This window comes from Uloborus diversus, chromosome 5 (genome assembly GCF_026930045.1).
Source record: "Uloborus diversus isolate 005 chromosome 5, Udiv.v.3.1, whole genome shotgun sequence".
In the NCBI taxonomy this organism is placed as follows: domain Eukaryota; kingdom Metazoa; phylum Arthropoda; class Arachnida; order Araneae; family Uloboridae; genus Uloborus; species Uloborus diversus.
The window spans coordinates 51020197-51039071 of NC_072735.1; the positions used below are offsets into that span (position 1 = coordinate 51020197).

General features: G+C 30.6%; 1 protein-coding gene across 1 annotated transcript in view; it reads right to left on the reverse strand.

Annotated features, from left to right (window-relative positions):
• LOC129222917 (cell adhesion molecule Dscam2-like) overlaps positions 1 to 18875 on the reverse strand; it is a 564289-nt gene that overhangs the window by 297556 nt on the left and 247858 nt on the right. Inside the window, 1 exon segment of the mRNA XM_054857478.1 lies at positions 17827 to 18234. Coding sequence (XP_054713453.1) covers positions 17827 to 18234 — 408 coding nt within the window.

The following is an 18875-nucleotide window of genomic DNA, read 5'->3' on the forward strand; positions in this document are numbered from 1 at the left end:
GTCAAAGTCTCAGTCATTTTTCCTCCGATTGTACACTCTGAATGTTGATCCGTATAGCCTTACGTTTGATCAATAGTCGGATATTCGAATAATAAAACTTTTATTTTAAACTGTAAAACCTATTTTAACAGTTGGGAGATTTCCAAAAATTTTAGATTGGGAAATATTTTATCGGAAAATTTAAACGACCTACTTTTTTTAAGATGAAATGTAACTCGGCAAATCTTCATCGGAAAATTTGAGCGCTAAGATACCTTTTTCCGATAAAATGTAGCTCAGCAAATTTTCATCGGAAAATTTGATCGTTACGATTTCGTTGTTCGATGAAATTTCGCTCGGAAAATTTTCATCGGAAAATTTGATCGTTACGATCTGTTTTTCCGATGAAATGCAGCTCGGCAAATTTTCATCGGAAAATTTGATCGTAAATATATAGTTTTCCGATAAAAAACAGCTCATCGAAAACCGTTCTCGGATTCTGATCGCAACGATATCAGCGTGCATTACGCGATGAGTTTAGGAGGAGTCGATGATCGGCCGAGCAAAATCCGATGAGTTGATGCTACCTGGGATTTGCTTTGTTGTGGAATTCAATGCATATCATGCAAAAAATTTTGTTTTTAAAAAAATGTAACGCATTTCCACAGAAAAATAAATGCACAGCATTCGTAATACATTGTGATATACTTTTTAAAAAGGCTAAACACAAATTTTTAACAGTCTAGGAGTAAGCTTTTTAAGGGAAAAAGTGATCCGAAAACGTTACAACTGAGAACCGCTCCTATCTTAAAATTGCTTTTGTATCTTATGTACTACGTAATTAGATGCAATGATTTTAATACAATTGTTAGTTGAATACACTATATTGCTTTCAAAAATATATTTTGCTATCCTAAAAGATGAATTTATAATTTAACTAAAAGCCTAATAATTTCTGAAGAATTGGAGCTGAGCAAAATTCTATACGCCTCAAAAGTTATCAAGCTACATTTTGGCTCTTCAAAATAATGGGGTAAATACTAACCGAATAAACTCTTCCTTGCATTGAAACAGACTCGATCAATTTCTGTCGTGGTTACGAAATTCTATTATTAGCTTAATGTGATTAAGTATACTTTTAGTAAATTGGAATAGGATATTTTGACTCTAGACCCTATTTAATTTATTTTGAGTAGAAAACAATTATGTAAATCTATTTAAAACTACTTATATTTGTTTTAATGCAATAAGGATTTATTTTAGCATCTAAATAATTGAAAAAGAATTAATAAGAAAGTTTTAACCCTTTGGCTTGTATACTTAAGAAGTGTAAGTCCAAAAAGTATCCATCAAATATGAAACTGCGGTTTTATTGTATACTAGTGGTACCCGCACGGCTTTACCCGTAGTTGAAAATTAAAATTGGTTGAAAATTAATTATTAGTAAAGATTTTAAAAACAAAAATAAATACATTTATATTTTTATACTTTGACGACGAAAATATGATTCATGGAACTGTGGTCTTAACTGCGTTCCTTTGTTCTGTATTTTTCAAATGTATTTATAAATACTTGTAAAAAATTAAAAGAAAAAAATGATTGCAATTTCACTTATTGCAAAATGTTTTAAAAAACTATTTAGGGGATATAGTTTTAAATAAAATATGTAAGGAAATGCTTTAACTTTAATATCAACTGTTTTTCTATGGACGTCAAACTCGTATTTGACTTTTCTTCGACACGACGGAAAAAGGAAGATAACTAAATGGTAAATAGCGACATTTTGAAATGATGTCTACTTTATATTTTGCCAGAAGCTAATGCAGGTATTTCGGGAAATATTGGGCTTTGGTAGAGTAAGAGCACATGGTGAGGGAAAACGGAGTGCGAGTGTAATAGAGGTTCCGCAATTTCCAAGAATAGATTCAAAACCAACTTTAACATAACATGCCGAGCGTTGTTATCGAATTCGTAAGTTTAAGCTTTTAAAGTCGTTTCATGTTTTTCGTCCCATGTATTTTCCCTTTAATGATAAAAAATATATTATTTATTCTTGCTTAAACGTTGGAAATTATTTATAAATTTTCGTGAAGAACAAACAAAACAGTACGTTTTAACGTATTTAACTGTTTATAAATGTATTTATTAAAATGTTAATTATATTTATCATGCAATGCACCATTTAAAAGTTAAATTCAAAAACACTTACATGTTTTGTCCACTTCGGTGGAACAGCAAGCTTGGTTCAAAAAAGGGTAATCGATATATGTATGAACAATGTTTTATTGTGAATGATTGAACAAAAATATTTTTTTTTTTTTAGTTTACAAAGAAACACTAAAATATCTATTTTTTAGAGTTCTCAAGCTTGTTGCACGATTGGAAGATATTATCCGATTTCAATAAGTCAATTTTTCTTTTTAAACCTCTACTAATCGCAACATTTCCGTGATATAATGAGTGGAAAACAAACATTTTGTTTTTTCGTACCGTTCAATTGTAGATGTTAGTTTATGACGTATAAGATACAAATCATTTGCATTGATTTGAAATTTAAGTGAAAAATGTAAAAGTAAAGGCGAAAAAAGTCCATTTTACTTTAGAACCAGCTCGTATAAAATTAATTGTATACATGAATAACTAAAAAACACTGCTAATTTAAAAGGAGAATGTGAAATGTCATACACCGAATGTTTTTCAAGCGAAAAGAAAGCCTTTGGGGAAAATGACACATACATAGAATTAAATGCTTCTTTTTCTTTTGACTGCACTGTTAAAATTTAAAATATATATTGAGCTGATTTTGACCCTATATACTGACCTCTATAATAAGTGTATACTTAACAATATTCAAACGTGTTAAATATTGAAAGTGAAACACAAGTTTTGCGATTTTTGCTTAAAATATGCGTTGTAGAACGTTAAAAGACACCATTAGACACACGTTTTATAAAATTCTATTACTTTCTTCTAAATTTAACATACAGAAAATATATTGTATCGTGAAAATTTTTAAATTCCAACTATCTACGTATTTGCACGTTTTGAAATGTTTTGAGTCCGTTTTGACCAATTTTTAAAAAATGTATGCCCATTAGATTTTGATTCCCATTCATCCGAAGAGAGGTAGAACAATCGAACGTTCTATTCGCTATGTATGATTGCTATGCTTCAAGAAGTAATGGGTGGAGTTAAAAAAAATGGTTCACAGGTGGTTCTTAGAGTGTGCATGCGTTGCTTCAATTTTTGTGTCATTATCTCAAGAGGGTGGAACATTTGAAGGTGTTTCTCGTTGATTTTGACAGCTATTTCTCAAGAAATATTTAACAGAGTAAAACAAAAAATTTTCCACTGGTAAAACTGAGATTGTATAAAGGTTGATTCGATTTTTGCGCCAATAGCTTAAATACAGGTAGCTTTCATGGAGCAGTTGGTCCATAAGAAGATCTTAAAGGGAACAAGATATGATTTGAATTCGGTGCCTATAGTTCGAAGGGGGTTATGCAAACGAACGTTCTTTCTTGCTCATTGCGATTGTTACATTTCAAGAAAATACTACAATTTAATTGGATTTCAGAAAAAATGAACCTTTACCGAAACAGGCGCTGACTCAATTTTGGCGGTAATTGCTACAAGGGGGTTGATTTTGATCATTTTAATTAAATCGAAAATCTGAGAGATAAATTACATTAAAAGGTCTGCAATTACAAGTGTCTCATGCAAGCCTTTCACGCTGTTCAATTGCTGCAGATTGCAGACGATCGGAGACTTATCAAAGATTTGAATTTTTCACCTGCTGAGGTATTTTATTTGTTAACGAATAAAATATTTCTAACTAATTTAAGCAAAAGTTTTAAATTTTAATCTTCACTTTTTGATTTTCCATTTACGAATTATGTTGTAGTGATTATACGTTACAGCCAAAAATTATTAAGTAGCATATTGAAAAAAGTTTCGTAATGGCCACAACATGCTAGTTTTTATTGCAAATCTTCCTGAAACTTTTGTTTCGAGGAGTTTCGAGTCAAGGTAATAAAAACTTTATTACAATATATTTATACAGATTAAGAAATTAATAATTTTAAATTTAGATCAACAAACCGTTTGTTTGTTTTGTGACAACGGTTTAATCATATAAAACGCAATCTGAATTTATCAATAAAATTGTCTTTAAAAGATTTTAAAAATATATCTTAGGTAAAACACCAGTAGCCACTACTGGTGTTTTACCTAAGTAGCCACTACTTTAAAGTTTAAAACGCACTAGTAGTGGCTACAGTGAAGTATATTTTTAAACTGTCGGTCTGCAGTATTAATTTAGTCTCCTAAAATTTAATGAGCGTATTATAGCCGAACTCTTCCTTAATCGTCTATTTTCTAAAAATTCTCGAATTTCAATTTGATCAGTTTTTTGTTCAAACCTCAAATTTGATCCAGTAGTGGCCAAACCAAAATCTGAAATTTTATTAGCGGCCATCTGACATTCTCCCATCCGAAGAATTTACAATACTTCCTTATTAAATTCAAATAACTGATGAATAAAATTGATTCAACATGATAGTTACATTAAGTACTAGCAAATAAATCACACTATTACTGGGTGAACCGTGCGGAACTCCGCACTGTACTTTAAATTGTTTTGTGTGGCATTCCACTCTTTAAAAATTTCAAAGAGAGGAAATTATGAAGAATAAAAAAAAAGGATGTTGGCACAAAAGAAGGCATGTATTTCGAAGACATCAGTAACAAAACCCCTGTAAATACAATGTTGGTAGTGATAATGTGACCATTGTTAACTTTTTGGTTGTACATATCGTCAATGCAAACATAAATATCATTAAAAGTTTTTATTCGTGGATACGTAGCTATTTTGCATGTGAAAAACCGGGTTGTGGCAAATACAATCGTGCCTATGTGAACCTCTGATGAAAAAAAAAATGCTCTTTTAACCCTGGGTAAGAAAAATGAAAAAGATTTTTTTTATAAGGAATTTCGTTCACATAGCTCGATGCGGAATATGCTGCTAAATACAATGTACCAATAAACAGAAAATCGCAATTTTCGGAATTACGTCACTTTGTCTCTGAGATACAAATACATTGGTCTGGTTTTTTGATACTGGTGGATTGACCAAGCAAGGCTCGAACGCTGTTAGATGGTTATCAGCCGAATGGTATATCGATTGAGCTACTCAGCTCAGAAAGCAAGGATTAATTTACCCGATCGAATCAGTCCGGTCGTTTCAAACTTTCTTTAAAAAAAAAAAAAAAAAACAGGCCAAATGAGATTTTTTTTGCCGAAAGTAGTTGGAAAAATTGGCAAATTAAAGTAGAATTTTAGTGATGAAAGAAAAAATGAAAAGAAATTTTCTGTCCCAGACACGATTTTGCCATCTTCTCATTTATACACAACGCTCTATCCTACCGAGCAAATTTCTAACCTAAGCTTTCGAGTGCTATTCCTCGAACTAATATGTAATACAAAAAGGTCAAAAACGTTTTTTTTTTTTGACTTCAAAAAATGGTTTTTAGATTTTAGCGAGTAAGAAAGTCTCGCGCACCGACAAAAAAGCAGTCTAGAAAAATAATATTAAGACAAAATATTGAAAACTTTTTTTTTTATTTAATTGATACAATTTGACATAGCAGGCTGCTTGAACCGTTATATATTGGATGGCAGCACGTGTTCATCATTTAACCGAACAGTTAAGGGGAGTCAGTACCCTAAATACTTTCAAAAATTCGATTTTTTGATTTTTATATATTTTGAAACTCCATTTCAATACCTTTTTAATGATACAAACATCTTGAACGTGCTCATATTAGAAGTAAGTTAAAATAAGCTTTAAAAAATGTAAAATGATCCTATTTTGATGAGGTATGATTTCCCCCTTAAATTGCAATATCTCGAAATGGTATTTTTTAAACTAAATGTTCCTTTTACTCAGAAACTAAATTGTGTTAGGCTTTGAAATTTTTACCATCTATTCCATACATCTAACTGCATATACTGAAGTAAACTTTTTCTCATATTCGAAAATTATTTTTTTATAGAGCTGATTTTGTGTGGCAAAAAGGTATTTTTTGAAACAAATACAGTGACGTACACATTAGAATTTTTTACAAAAAAATAAAGCTTTCTTTCTGTAAAATTTTACTTCAGTATAGAGAACAGAGTCTACTTGAGGTACAGAAAAAAATTCATACTTGTATCTTTAATAGATTTTCAGAAAAAGGTACATGAACCTGTGCAAATTAACATTGACGGTATAGGGGATACTGACTCCCCTTAAAATACAAAAAAAGTTGAACTAAGTACGTTTTTTAAGCGTAGCTTTTGGAATGTAGTCAAAATGTGACTAGCTATTTATTTTTTGCCAAAAGCAGAAGAAAAAAAATGATATCTTACTCATGAAGTTGATAGTAATTTTTAATGCTTTCCTTCACATTTTTATAAATATTCATTGGTTAACTGAATGAAAAGTGTAATTTTAATTTTTGGTAGTAATTTCTTTTATTAATAAAAATGGTCAAAATCTGCCATTATAAGAATCTGAATTTCAGTATGAAAAAAAAAAAGAAAAAAAAAATCTGCAAAAAAAAAAAAAAAAAAAAAAAAAAAATCCATTGAGACCTTAAACCTGATACTTCTATTAATGCAAGTATTATACTTTAGTTTTCTAAGCAGAACCAAAGCTTGAAAAAAAAAAAAAAAAAAAAGAAAAAAAAAAACTTCTCGAATAAGAGTCAATAACAGGTTGCATCAGGGTTTCGCAACAGCAAAGATCGTTCCCGTCTCATTTAATTTAATGCCTCATTTGTGCTATTTATTCTATTTTGAGTGCTTATGTAATGCGTAATATTTGTCTAATTTTTCGTTTTCGGCAGATCGTCCAGGCTGGGCACGAACATTTGTTCTTCGGATTACCAGTCAAACGCTCTGCCAATCGAGCTATTCAGCTCTGTCGGTCGCAGCGAAAGTTAAACTTATAAATTTAACCGAAAACATCAGTCCGGTGCTTTAAAACCGATTTTTTGACAGAAAAAAAAACAATTTTTAGACCGTGGGTCTATTTTTCGCCATTAGCCTGCACGGTAGGCTTTAAAATGAGGGGAAAATCAAAGAAATCGATCAAGAAATGGGGAAGATCTCGCGTAGCGACAAAAACAGGCTACAGAAATAGTATATAAGGATTGTTCATTTCTTTCTTCAAATTATGTAAGTAAACTTGAAGTGGCCACTACTGGTGTTTTACTTTACTTCATATTCAAACTTTATTTCAGTCACAATGCCAATAGAAAACTTTGGAGTTTTGAGCATTTCAAAATAATTTAGAAGTTAAACCGGCAGCGTTTTATAGCTTTTCATATTAAAAATATTTATAATAGTTCATTCATTAACGTTTTCGAATTTATACACGTAATCTGAGTAAAAAGTCGTTAGGAGTTCAAATTAATGTTTTTTTCTTTCATAGAAAACTGATTGGCAAAAATATTGAGAACATTTTATAAAATCTCGCAATTTGCTTTTCCTTAAAAATGATATTAAGAAAACTCGAAATCAACAATAATTTCAGAAATCCAATGTCATGAATATTTATTTCCATCCATTGCATAGAGTAAAAATACATCAATATTTGCCAATGAAGTATTGGTAATTGTTGCACAAGAAAAATATCAATAGTTCTACAGTTAAATGACGGCATAAAATACCCTCATTCTGCAAAATAGATTTTGAAGTAGTCTCAATATTTATCTTTAACACAAATTAGAAATCTATGTACAATTTTCTTTCAATGAAATGTTTTCACAAATAAAAATTGTAAAACTTTTCATTTAAATATGCATCTCGTGAATACTTGAAATGAGATGAAATTATCGATAATATTACCAAGAAAAAATTGGTATTGAAGTAAGTGATTGATGATATTTCTTTGATACTGAAGTAATGAAATAATTTCAATGGAGTTAAATAATTAATACCTTTGAAATAGTTGCGTATGGCGATTATTTATTCACCATTTATTTGAATTTCATGAAACTTGTACCTTTGTGTGTCATATAATAAAGTTTTGTGCGTAATAATTCAGATCAATTCGAGGCATAAAATACTTTAGAAGTGTAGCGTTGTGAAATATTTTTAGAAGTAAGTTCATATTCCTGAAAGTTAGTTTAGTAGTTAGATGTAATGATGTAAATTTAACGCTTCACTTCATTTTTTACTAGCAATGAAAGGACCTTTAATTTTTAAAAGTACAATTAATTAAATTACACAATAAGTAAAATTAAACTGTTTTTAATGATATTTTACTCGTAAACGTTAGGTAATCTCCTTTTCTTTGTCACAATGGTATTTTTCTTAACAAATAATATCTCCTACTAATAGTTAACATATAAAAATCTCCTGTCACGGTGTTAGTGTTTGAACTCCTCCGAAACAGCTAGACCAATTTTTATGAAATTTTTTATGTGTATTTGATAGGTATGAGAATAGGTCGTAAAGTATATTGCATACCATTAGAAAATCAGGGTCTCCCTATCCAGAACTTTTTTTTTGAAAATCATTGCAAAAACCATTGTAGAAATTCTTTTTAAAAACAAAAGTTGAAATCATAGTAAAAACTATTGTTGAAAATCATTTAAAAACTATTGTTGAAAATCATTGTGAAAGGCTTGCTCAAATTAACTACAAACATTTTATGTGTAGACAAACAGAAGATGGCAACCTTTTTTTTTTTAATCACTGAGAGTTTTCCGAAGTTTTGCCGGAACGTCAAGTCATTTTGGCATTTTATTCTGCATTTGTTTTGTGATAACAAAGCAGTGAGTGCCAAATTTTGAGCGATACAAAACTTTTTTCTATTTGTATGTGTGTGTGTGTGTAATACTGTATTGAGAAAATGAATCGTTGATGTTTCCTTTTTTTAAAATCGGGGATCATCGCCTACAAGCGCTCCATTCCTCTTTCGGTCAAAGATCCCATCCCCAGGAACTTATAATACATTCGTTACTTTTTAATTAATAACCAAATTATTCAGTAGAAAATATTGATATATTGAGGAACAACGTTTGCTGGTCTGCTAGTATAGGGGAGGGTATCCTAAAGCGGGTAGATTTTCGAAGAACACTCGAAAATTGTAGTTTTTGGATTTTAATCGCAACAATTTCGGTTTTATTTCCTAGCAGGTTTCTTAACTTCAAAATAAAAAGTGATTTTTGTATTATTTTAAACCCATTATTTATTTATTATCAAACTTAACAAACATATGAAAAACCCGAATTGCCCTACCATTGAGCCCAAAGCGGATGAGCTTAACTAATTAAGGTTTGGTGCAATTTCCAATCAAATATGAAGTTATAAATAATTAAAATAGTTGACTAGCTACCTGCCATTATATAAATAAAATATAAAACAGTTGTACTTATCCAATTTAAAGTCAGCACACTTGTTTATAAAACATAATTTAATAACTGAGTTAATTAATAGACAAATTAATGGCCATCCTAAAAAAATGTGTTTTAAAAGTTATACGTATCCTATTGAAAGAGAAAATCTAAGTCAGCACACAAGTCTAGAGATTTTAAATAAATATACGGTAAAGTCCTATATCCGCTTTGCACAAAGGCACGTTTTTTATTTCAATAATTATAACTTTAAATTAATAATTAAAAAAAAGACAGGATGACCATCATAGTTTATAGGTGGATAGTGTCAGAATAAGTTAATATTATTGAAAATATAAAAAAAAAATTGAGCTGTCTTTAATGACAACATACACAACTTCATCGTTTTTAAATGTATTATTTTTTTTTTATTTTAAGTCTGGTTGCGCCATGCGTCTTCACTGCTGCTTCGCTGGGACTCATAATAACTCGGGGGTGTTCGGGTAAACATGACATACGTATTCATCACCGCTAACACACCATGGGGGGCGATCTTTGGACCACCCTACCCTATTTTTTGTTTATATATATATATATATATATATATATATATATATATATATATATATATATATATATATATATATATATATATATATATATATATATATATATATATATATATATATATATATATATATAAGGCAGTATAATGCTTATTGGTTAATTAAAATTTAACAAAAGTACTCGTATTTGCGAAGACCGCTGATTATTTCCTGTGTTAGAGTGGATATTTTTGGCACTCGGAACATCAATAAATGTCAAAATTTTAGATAAAATAAAATATAATTTCAATTTTTTTTGCTATTAAGTTGCGTATCGAAAAAAAACATGTAATGAAGTTTTTAATGTTTTTAATTGGTGGTAGGGAAACATTACAGTTGACTTGGGTAAATTAAAGATTAGTTTTTGCGTAACTACGTGACCTGATAGAACAGCCAAATGGTGTTCATAACCGTTTAGGCTTCTCCCGAATATTTTCAACACTTTGAGGGACACTCTTGCCTGCAAACATACTAATGTCTACATATTTTGGTTTGTTCTGCTGGATTCTGAATCCTGGAAGTGGGTTACTCCGTTTCAAGTAACGAAAACGTTCTAAATCACGTTGAGTGTACATGTTTGCCATACCTTCAACAATACCTAAACTGATTCTTAGAGTGAATGCATTTAAAAATGTGTTTATCTTTTTATATAAATGTTAGGTATTAACACTTAAGTTACTTATCACATGTATTCCCAATAGTTTTAGGCAATAGAATTAAATTATTTAAGTGCAATGCAAGTCACTGTTAAAAATTTTCCGGAAAATTTACGGTAATTTTTACTGGCATCCATGTTGCCAGTAACCATTACCGTAAAAACCAAATGTTACTGTAAAATTTTACGGTTTCCTCGGCAGGTCACAGCAACCAGTTGGCGCTGGGATCGCTTATTTCTCCGGCATAAATTACCGTAAAAATCAGCGATACGTTAGAGATGCAATTTTACAGTAACAATTACCAGAAAATCTTCCTGAATTTTTAAGAGTGCACGTGTCTAAATAAAACTGGTCATTAATAGTCCATAATCGCATAGCTACAAGCCAAAGTTTATTTCAGTCCTTTTTCAAATAGATGGGAATTTAGGCAATAGTGTCCGATTAAAAAACAAAATGGTAAAAGCAGAACTTTGAAGAAGGTCCGGAACAGCCGATGCATTATTTCAAAAATATGTTGCTAAGGATTTACCTCAACTAATGATGAAATATCGAATTTGAATACATTTTTGGATTCCGTTTTAATCAGGATGCTAGCGGAATGAAAAAGCAACAGGTTATTTGGTCTCTGAAGCAACAGTACCTTTCTTTGCGAGGAAAACGTATAGGTAATAACCATCTCGTTTATTACAATCTACTGTAATTCCACAAAATAGGAAGTGGAATTTCAAAGAAGTCAAAAAGACGTTTAGAAATACAAGCTTGATTATTGAAGATGGCTTGGAGTGCGGACAGGATAACTACAAAACTAATTTTTAGAGTTATTATGAGTACAGTAATTAGGGGAATTTTAAACTGCAACGTACCTTTAACCAAGTTGGTTACAAGATAGCAGGTGATATTCATTGCTTGGTCAATGAACGCATGGCTGCAGTACACTGTAACAAATTTCGGAAACGTTTCTGGATATATCGGAAACGTTTCCGAAATAGTAGGAATCCTTCATCCAATAGCGAATTCCTCAATATTCAGAAAGCTTTTTGTTATTTCAAGATATCTAGAAGCAGAAGTGATGACGCAACGCTTCGATACCTATTTCATCCTTCCAACACAGGCGCCAATGAGTCGGAAATAACGAGAACTTCTTTTTTTCTTATCTATGGTTGCTGCAGAGCATTGGATTGCTTGTTATTTCATGTCTAGAGAGTAGTAAAATGTGTCGAAACTAATTTTACGCCTTTGCATTTTGAACTGCCCTTGATTTTTTAGACGATGTACGCAGCTATTAAGTTAGTTAATAACCATTTGCTTCTTTACAATTTCCAATGCGACCATAATTAGATATATATTGTGTGTTCAAGCGTGAATAGTTTCAACATCCGTGTTTATACTTAATGAAACGAAACCCTTTGGATTACTTATTCAGTTGTAATGGAGGTGCTTAGATTTTCTTCCGCTCATGTTCACTTGTAAGTATTAATGAATATTTTAAAACATGTTGCTATATACATTTATATTTTTGTTGATTTGCATTTGATGAGGCTCCAATTGTAACTGTTTTTGGGTTTATCGAATTAATTTAAAGTTATCCTACATACCTATGTGCGCGGTGTACTATTTGTTGTAACTAACTGAAACTGATTAATTACGCAAAAGAAGTAAGATTTATATTTGAGAAGCAATCACAGAAAAGTTATTTCGAAATACTTGGATGTACATACATTTTGGTTCAAAAAGAAAAAAAAAATCAATTGTTTAATTCATTAGAAATATGGTAATGCAAATATTTTCTAGTATTGTAATATGCTTCACAAAAAATGTGCCGGTATAATTTATCTTTTTTTATTATAATTTATTCATTCATTTAAAAATATTTATACCATTAGAAAATGACCATGTTATCTATTAGTAAGAACATAGTTATGAAATTAATTCATCTGCTTATTCATTTTGTTAAATGTGGTTAACAATAAAAAAATTCCTTGACATTAGTTCCGAAAATAACATTTGCTTCGTGGATATACTAGTTTAATGTAGGACAGTCAGGAGAAATGAGTCAGTGGCAAAAATGGAACAGCTGCATTTACATGCTGAAATAAAAAGTAATATTATTTCATGTCATCGTTTTAAAAGTGATCAGTTTTTAAATACTATGTTATTAATATGCAATGCACATATGGTGAGAAGACGAGGGGCGTTCACCACGCAGACTGTGCCATTGACATTTTCAAGGGGTTGCTTTTGTTAAGGTGGGGGGCGCTTTATATCATTTTATGGGTGCACCATCACTCTTATGGTGTGGGGGGGGGAAGCTCTCGTATATATGAAATGGAATAATCATGTAATAGAGTTCAATGTTTTAATAAATAAAATATATAATGCATTTTGCGCACACTCTAAATCAGTAACCTATTTTGATTAAGTATCTATATTTGTGATAAACTGGAAAAGGGCAAGAACAGAGGAATAAACCCGAATGGTTCCAGCAGGGGGACTTTGGTGTCATATTTAAATTCATCAATTTCTCTGTTGGTACTTTTCGGTACACTTTGTTCGTCAAAGAAATTGACTTGACGTGAAATAATTTCGGAACGAAAAGTGTAGGTAAGTTCTGTCAAATTTTATCCGAAAATAAAAGCTATCAAGTTTGATACAAGATATGTTTTTAAGTTCTGCATTAAAAATACAGTATGTTGATAATTTTGTCTTGAAAATATTGAGAGAAAAACTGAAGTTTAATATTGTTTAACAAACAATCCCACTTTTGAGAAAGTGCTCCCCTTCCCTCCCCCGACGATTTTGTGATTATGAATGAAACTACTATATTATTTCAGAAATTTTCAAAAATTTATAACTGTGCATATGTTATGCTGTTAACCATGCTATTTGTCATTAGAAATTCAGAAAAAAAAATCCACGAATGATTCTAAAATTGCTTGTTTCATTGCTCTTAGATATCAAAGAATTGAAACTGATATGGCATGCAATACTATTAAAAAAGAATTATTTTTTAGAAAAAATCACGGAAAAAGGATCCCGAAATTCTCAGAAACGTTTTTGAAAATTGTTTGGAGAATTCCGAAATACTCGGAAACGTTTTCGAAACTTTCATGAACCACAGCTGCACAGAATACTCAGAAACATTTCTGGAAATTACGGAAAGAGGATTCCGAAATACTCAGAAACGTTTCTGAAAATTACAGAAAGAGGATTCCAAAATACTCAGAAACATTTCTGGAAATTATAGAAAGAGGATTCCGAAATACTCAGACACGTTTCTGGACATTACAGAAAGAGGATTCCGAAATACTCAGACACGTTTCCGGACATTACAGAAAGAGAATTCCGAAATACTCAGAAACGTTTTTGAAAATTTAATGAACCGCAGCTGCACGATATACTCAGAAATGTTTCCGAATTTTTTTTACAGTGTAGGAATGAATTTCCCTGTCCCAGTGATTAAAGTCATAGCTTGGTTATGGATTTTTTCAAGTTTGTCAGCAATAAAATTAAAAGCGAAAGTAAGAACCACATTTTAATAGGAAAAGATTGGATTGATTTACATTTTATAAGAGGTAATAAGAGTGTCTTTACTGCATCCCCACTTACAGCCTGCCAGACGCGTAACAGCGGAAGTCTATGTTTCCACTCTTTCATTAATTCGGTTCACTTGTTCATTCCAAGGCAAGCGTTTATCCGAAGTACAACACAAACAAGTAATTTTTTCACTAACAGTAATAATAAAACCACGGTATAAAAAAGAAATGCTTTTACTGCTTTTTTTTTTACAGCCGGCCAGGCGCGTAACAGCGGAATTCTAAGTTTTCCACCTATTCATTAATTCGGGTCACTAGTTCATTTCTCCAAACATCGTTTTGAAATATATTGACTGCAAAAGAAAAAAAACCGCTTGATACATAAATAAAGAGTCAATGCAGAGGTTTTAGTATTAAAGACAAAATGTACCGTGACAAATGTACATTTGCTTTAAATTTTAACTTGACTGAGAAATTCCTTGGTTTATTCGTGTCTTTATCTAAGTAAATAAATAGCTTTGAAAACTGGTGAAAGCCGAGAAAATGCTTTTTTCTTCTCCAAACTTTTCAAAAAATTCAGAGGTTTAGAAAAGGGAGTAAAAAGAGTTCTCAAAAGAACAAGAGAGAAATTTAATCGCATTAACAAACTTAAGCTCGTACACACAGTGCATTTTAAATATTTCTATTCTAGAAACGGTGAGATAGAGAATTTCTTATTGTGCTCTTATAAGCTTAATTCAAATTTAAAATGCATTCTGAAAATGCATTAAAAGCGAATATGTAATTGCAAAGATCTTTTTGTGCTGAAAGATCTGAAAATGATTTTATACAGAACCTTTTTTATTAGTTCTTGCAGAATTATTTTAATCCATAATTTACGCAATACATAATGTATGGTAATGCATACCGTTCTGAGGATATTCTCGTTGGGACAAAAGCGTAACGTTATGAAATAAGTGCCTCAAAAATTTAAATAAAAGCATTATTTGAACATGGTTAGATTACAACCATTTGACATTTTTATTCAGTTATTTAAACGAACAAAAAATATTTAAACAAAATAAGAGCGGTTCTGCATGTCGTCAATGTATCGTTCATTTTTACACTTAAGATATCAAGGATTTTAATATTTGATTACAAATAACTCATAAATGCTGTTAATTGCTGAATTATTCGGTTTTAAATAATCTAATTATTATATTCAATAATTAACTTTAAATAGAAATATTATAAATGATTTCAGCTAAAAAGATAAATTATTATTTTTAAGTTATATGACACATCGGTGCGTATATAATTTATTGTTTCGCCAAACTTTAATAAGCTAATTTAATACCGACGCGTATTTTTTTTAAACTTGGAAAATAACCTCTTTAATTACTGTAACTTAATATGCAACATCAGTTATATGAAGCAATATCAACTAAGAGTGAGGCAAAGAGAAGCCAGTTAGTTTGTTAATTTTCAGCCAGTAAAATGTTTGATTAAAATTTTCTTACATTTAATGATTTGACGATCCTTTTAATACAGAATAAAAGTTGCTCGAAAGGGTTTATACATCAATGCTTGACAAGAGTAAGCATTTCGGAAATTTATTGCCCACATATCGTCGCTTCAGCGCAATCATAAGAGATCTAATCACATAAACAACAGTAAGATATCATTCTGCTGCTATGAACTGATGATATATGATAGGGAAAAAAAGCCGTTTAACTGGTGCTTTTGTAGCGCTATTTTTAAATAAAACAGAACGATCTTATTTGTACATTTCACTGATAAATAAACATATAGTAAATAAATATTACAACCATGCAAAGTTTTAATTGGAAAACAAATGTTAAGCATCGAATGAAAAAATAACCTCTTGCTTAACGTATCAGAATTCAATAGCTTAGACTAGTGTAAACAGAGGCAAACTTATTTTCTAAATTTAAATCAAATAAATAATTAATTAAAATTGCCCTGTAGTAGATAATTTATCACGTTAAATGTTTTTAACGTTAAATTTTAAAGTTAAAAACGTAAGGTAAACATACGTATTAGCTCCTGTAAGTTTGAATCCATTTTGGAATTCTTGGTTTTTGTAAAAAATAAAACACTTCTAATTTCATTTGTATCCTCGTTTTCAAAAATTTAAAAAAAATAAATAAAACTTTACAATGGATGTAAAAACAAATTGTCTCCACAATCCTTATTTTACAGCAAACGCATTTGCGCTTTGAATTTATTTAAATTTAATTCAGTAACGTTTGTTTATGACTTATGTTAAGTCTACGAGAGATGGTATTTAAACTTTCATGGATATTTTTTTCCCATTTCATGAAATTCAAAATTATGAACACATTGAGCACATTCCTGTTGGAATTAATGTTAAACATTTTTGAATTCTTAAAAAAAAAATCTATAAAAAAGCTAGATTTTATATATATATATATATATATATATATATATATATATATATATATATATATATATATATATATATATATATATATATATATATATATATATATATATATATATATATATATATATATATATATATATATATAAATATATATATATTAATTATATATTTAAAGTCTCACTCGTAAGTGGCACACTAACAAGTGTATGAAACAAAAACAACAAGAAACATATAAGAATAATAACAATATAAATTGAAAAACTATGCGAAGTTGAACAATATGAACTATAGAAGTTGAACAATATGAATTTTAGAATGGGCAGTAATTGCTACGTTATCAAGAATAATTCAGATTTGTTTAAACCTAAGGTATGCCTTTACGTGGAAATGCAAGTTGCAATGACTAGGATCAGTTAAAACAAATACGGTTTAAAAAGTCAAAACCAGATGGAGGGTATTTTAGACAATGAGAACAAAAGCAATAATAAAAGAAGCAGCTTTCATCGTAGAACATGACTGATATTGCTTAGTATACCTTAGAATGCCTCTAACGAGAATTAGAAAAGATGGGTTAATTTTGATTTAAAAAAATCAAGGCTAACATTTTAAAACGAGAATTATACTAAATGCAAATAGTTATCAGTTTCTTATTCATGCAAAATGATTATTGGTGTTTTTACGTGTGTTACAATAGGGGTTGGTTTAGTTTTACACAAAATCAGCAATGGTTTTTCACAGGGTGTCCTGAAATAGACTGACTGTTTTCAAAAATTCATCACTGGAAAGCGGAAAATTATTTAAAAAAAAACAATTTCCGCAGAAAATCCATATGGTGGGCTTTAAGTTGTTTTCTACTCAGAGTTGCAAATTTTGGTTAAAAAAATCTGATTGATGGCGCTGTAGATAGTAATATTTTTAAATCAAATAAAGTTAGAAAATTACATCATACTTTTTCAAAAATTGCTTTTAATGAAAAAAATTACATAACAATAATTTCAAAATGCCTACCGTCGGCTACAGTCATATGTCGCAATCGGAGAAAAATTCGGCGAATTTCAATTTTTCCTTTTTGATCTACGTGCTTACTATCTGAAGAAGAAATTTTGAACAAAAGTTTGTAACTCATAGTGGGAAAATTAATGACCTATCATCTGAAATTTTTGCAAGAATTTGTTGTTTGTTATTAACCGTGTTATGGTTATAAATTTTTGAAAACAGTCAATTTCAGGACACTCTGTAGTTCAAGTAACAAAACAAACTTACCTTTGCTCCATGTTATAGTAGGCATAGGATATCCGGATGCTGGACAATGATAATGGAGTGGGTCTCCATCGACTACTGTAACATTACCCATAGATCTGATGTAAGGAGCGCCTATCACATCCACTCTTTCCTTGTGACTAATGTATCCGGCATCATTCTGAGCTCTGCATTCGTAAACACCTCCGTCTTCAGATCTAGCAGTGCTTACATTTACGAAGCTCACAACTTCTGAGTGTAAACTTACGAAATCTCCATACTGAACTCTGTGGTTTTCAGGAATAGGCCGAGAGTCCAAAGACCAGGTAACTCTTGGTATGGGATTACCAGCCGCTACGCATCTTAGGGAGAATCTTTCCGCCGGTTGAACAGTCTGTCTCGAAAAAACGTATTTCAGTTCCGGAGCATCTTCTGGAAATGAAGGATTAAACTGAATTTAGAGTAGGATGGCATCAATGTAGGAAGCACAAACAGCAGTAAAAGTTAGCATGCACTTTTAGAGATTTTTTTCTCTGATATCTTTTAATCTATAAATTCATTTTTGCATTAAAAAAAAAAAGAGTTCTTTAAAGCTTTAAAGCTCCTGAATAAAATTTTTTGATATTGCTTTTAGTTTTGCCAACGATGATTTTGTTTTTTAAATTACTACCTTAGCTGGAAAAATGAGGCGCGTAGAAAACTTGAGTTTGCATAAAAGAAATGGCAACGCAGACATTATTGCGAACGTAGCGGAAATCTATGAGTTACGCCTGAAGTTTTTAAAACACTCACAAACTGACAGGTTCCCACACCACTATTTCGGGGACATCCGAAACATTTTCGTGAGATTGATAGTCTGTTAAAGCATATATCAGCGAAAATAAGTTATTTTGAAACCATCTAATATTATTACTCTTGTTGTTATCGTGTTACACAACTATGGAGAAGAGAAACTATAGCCTCACATAGAAGTTCGGTGCCTGAAACAACATACAACAGATTGCAACAACGAATTCATGTGAATTAAAATGATATGAGAGCAGTTGGAGATTACTTTGGCCAACACGTGTATT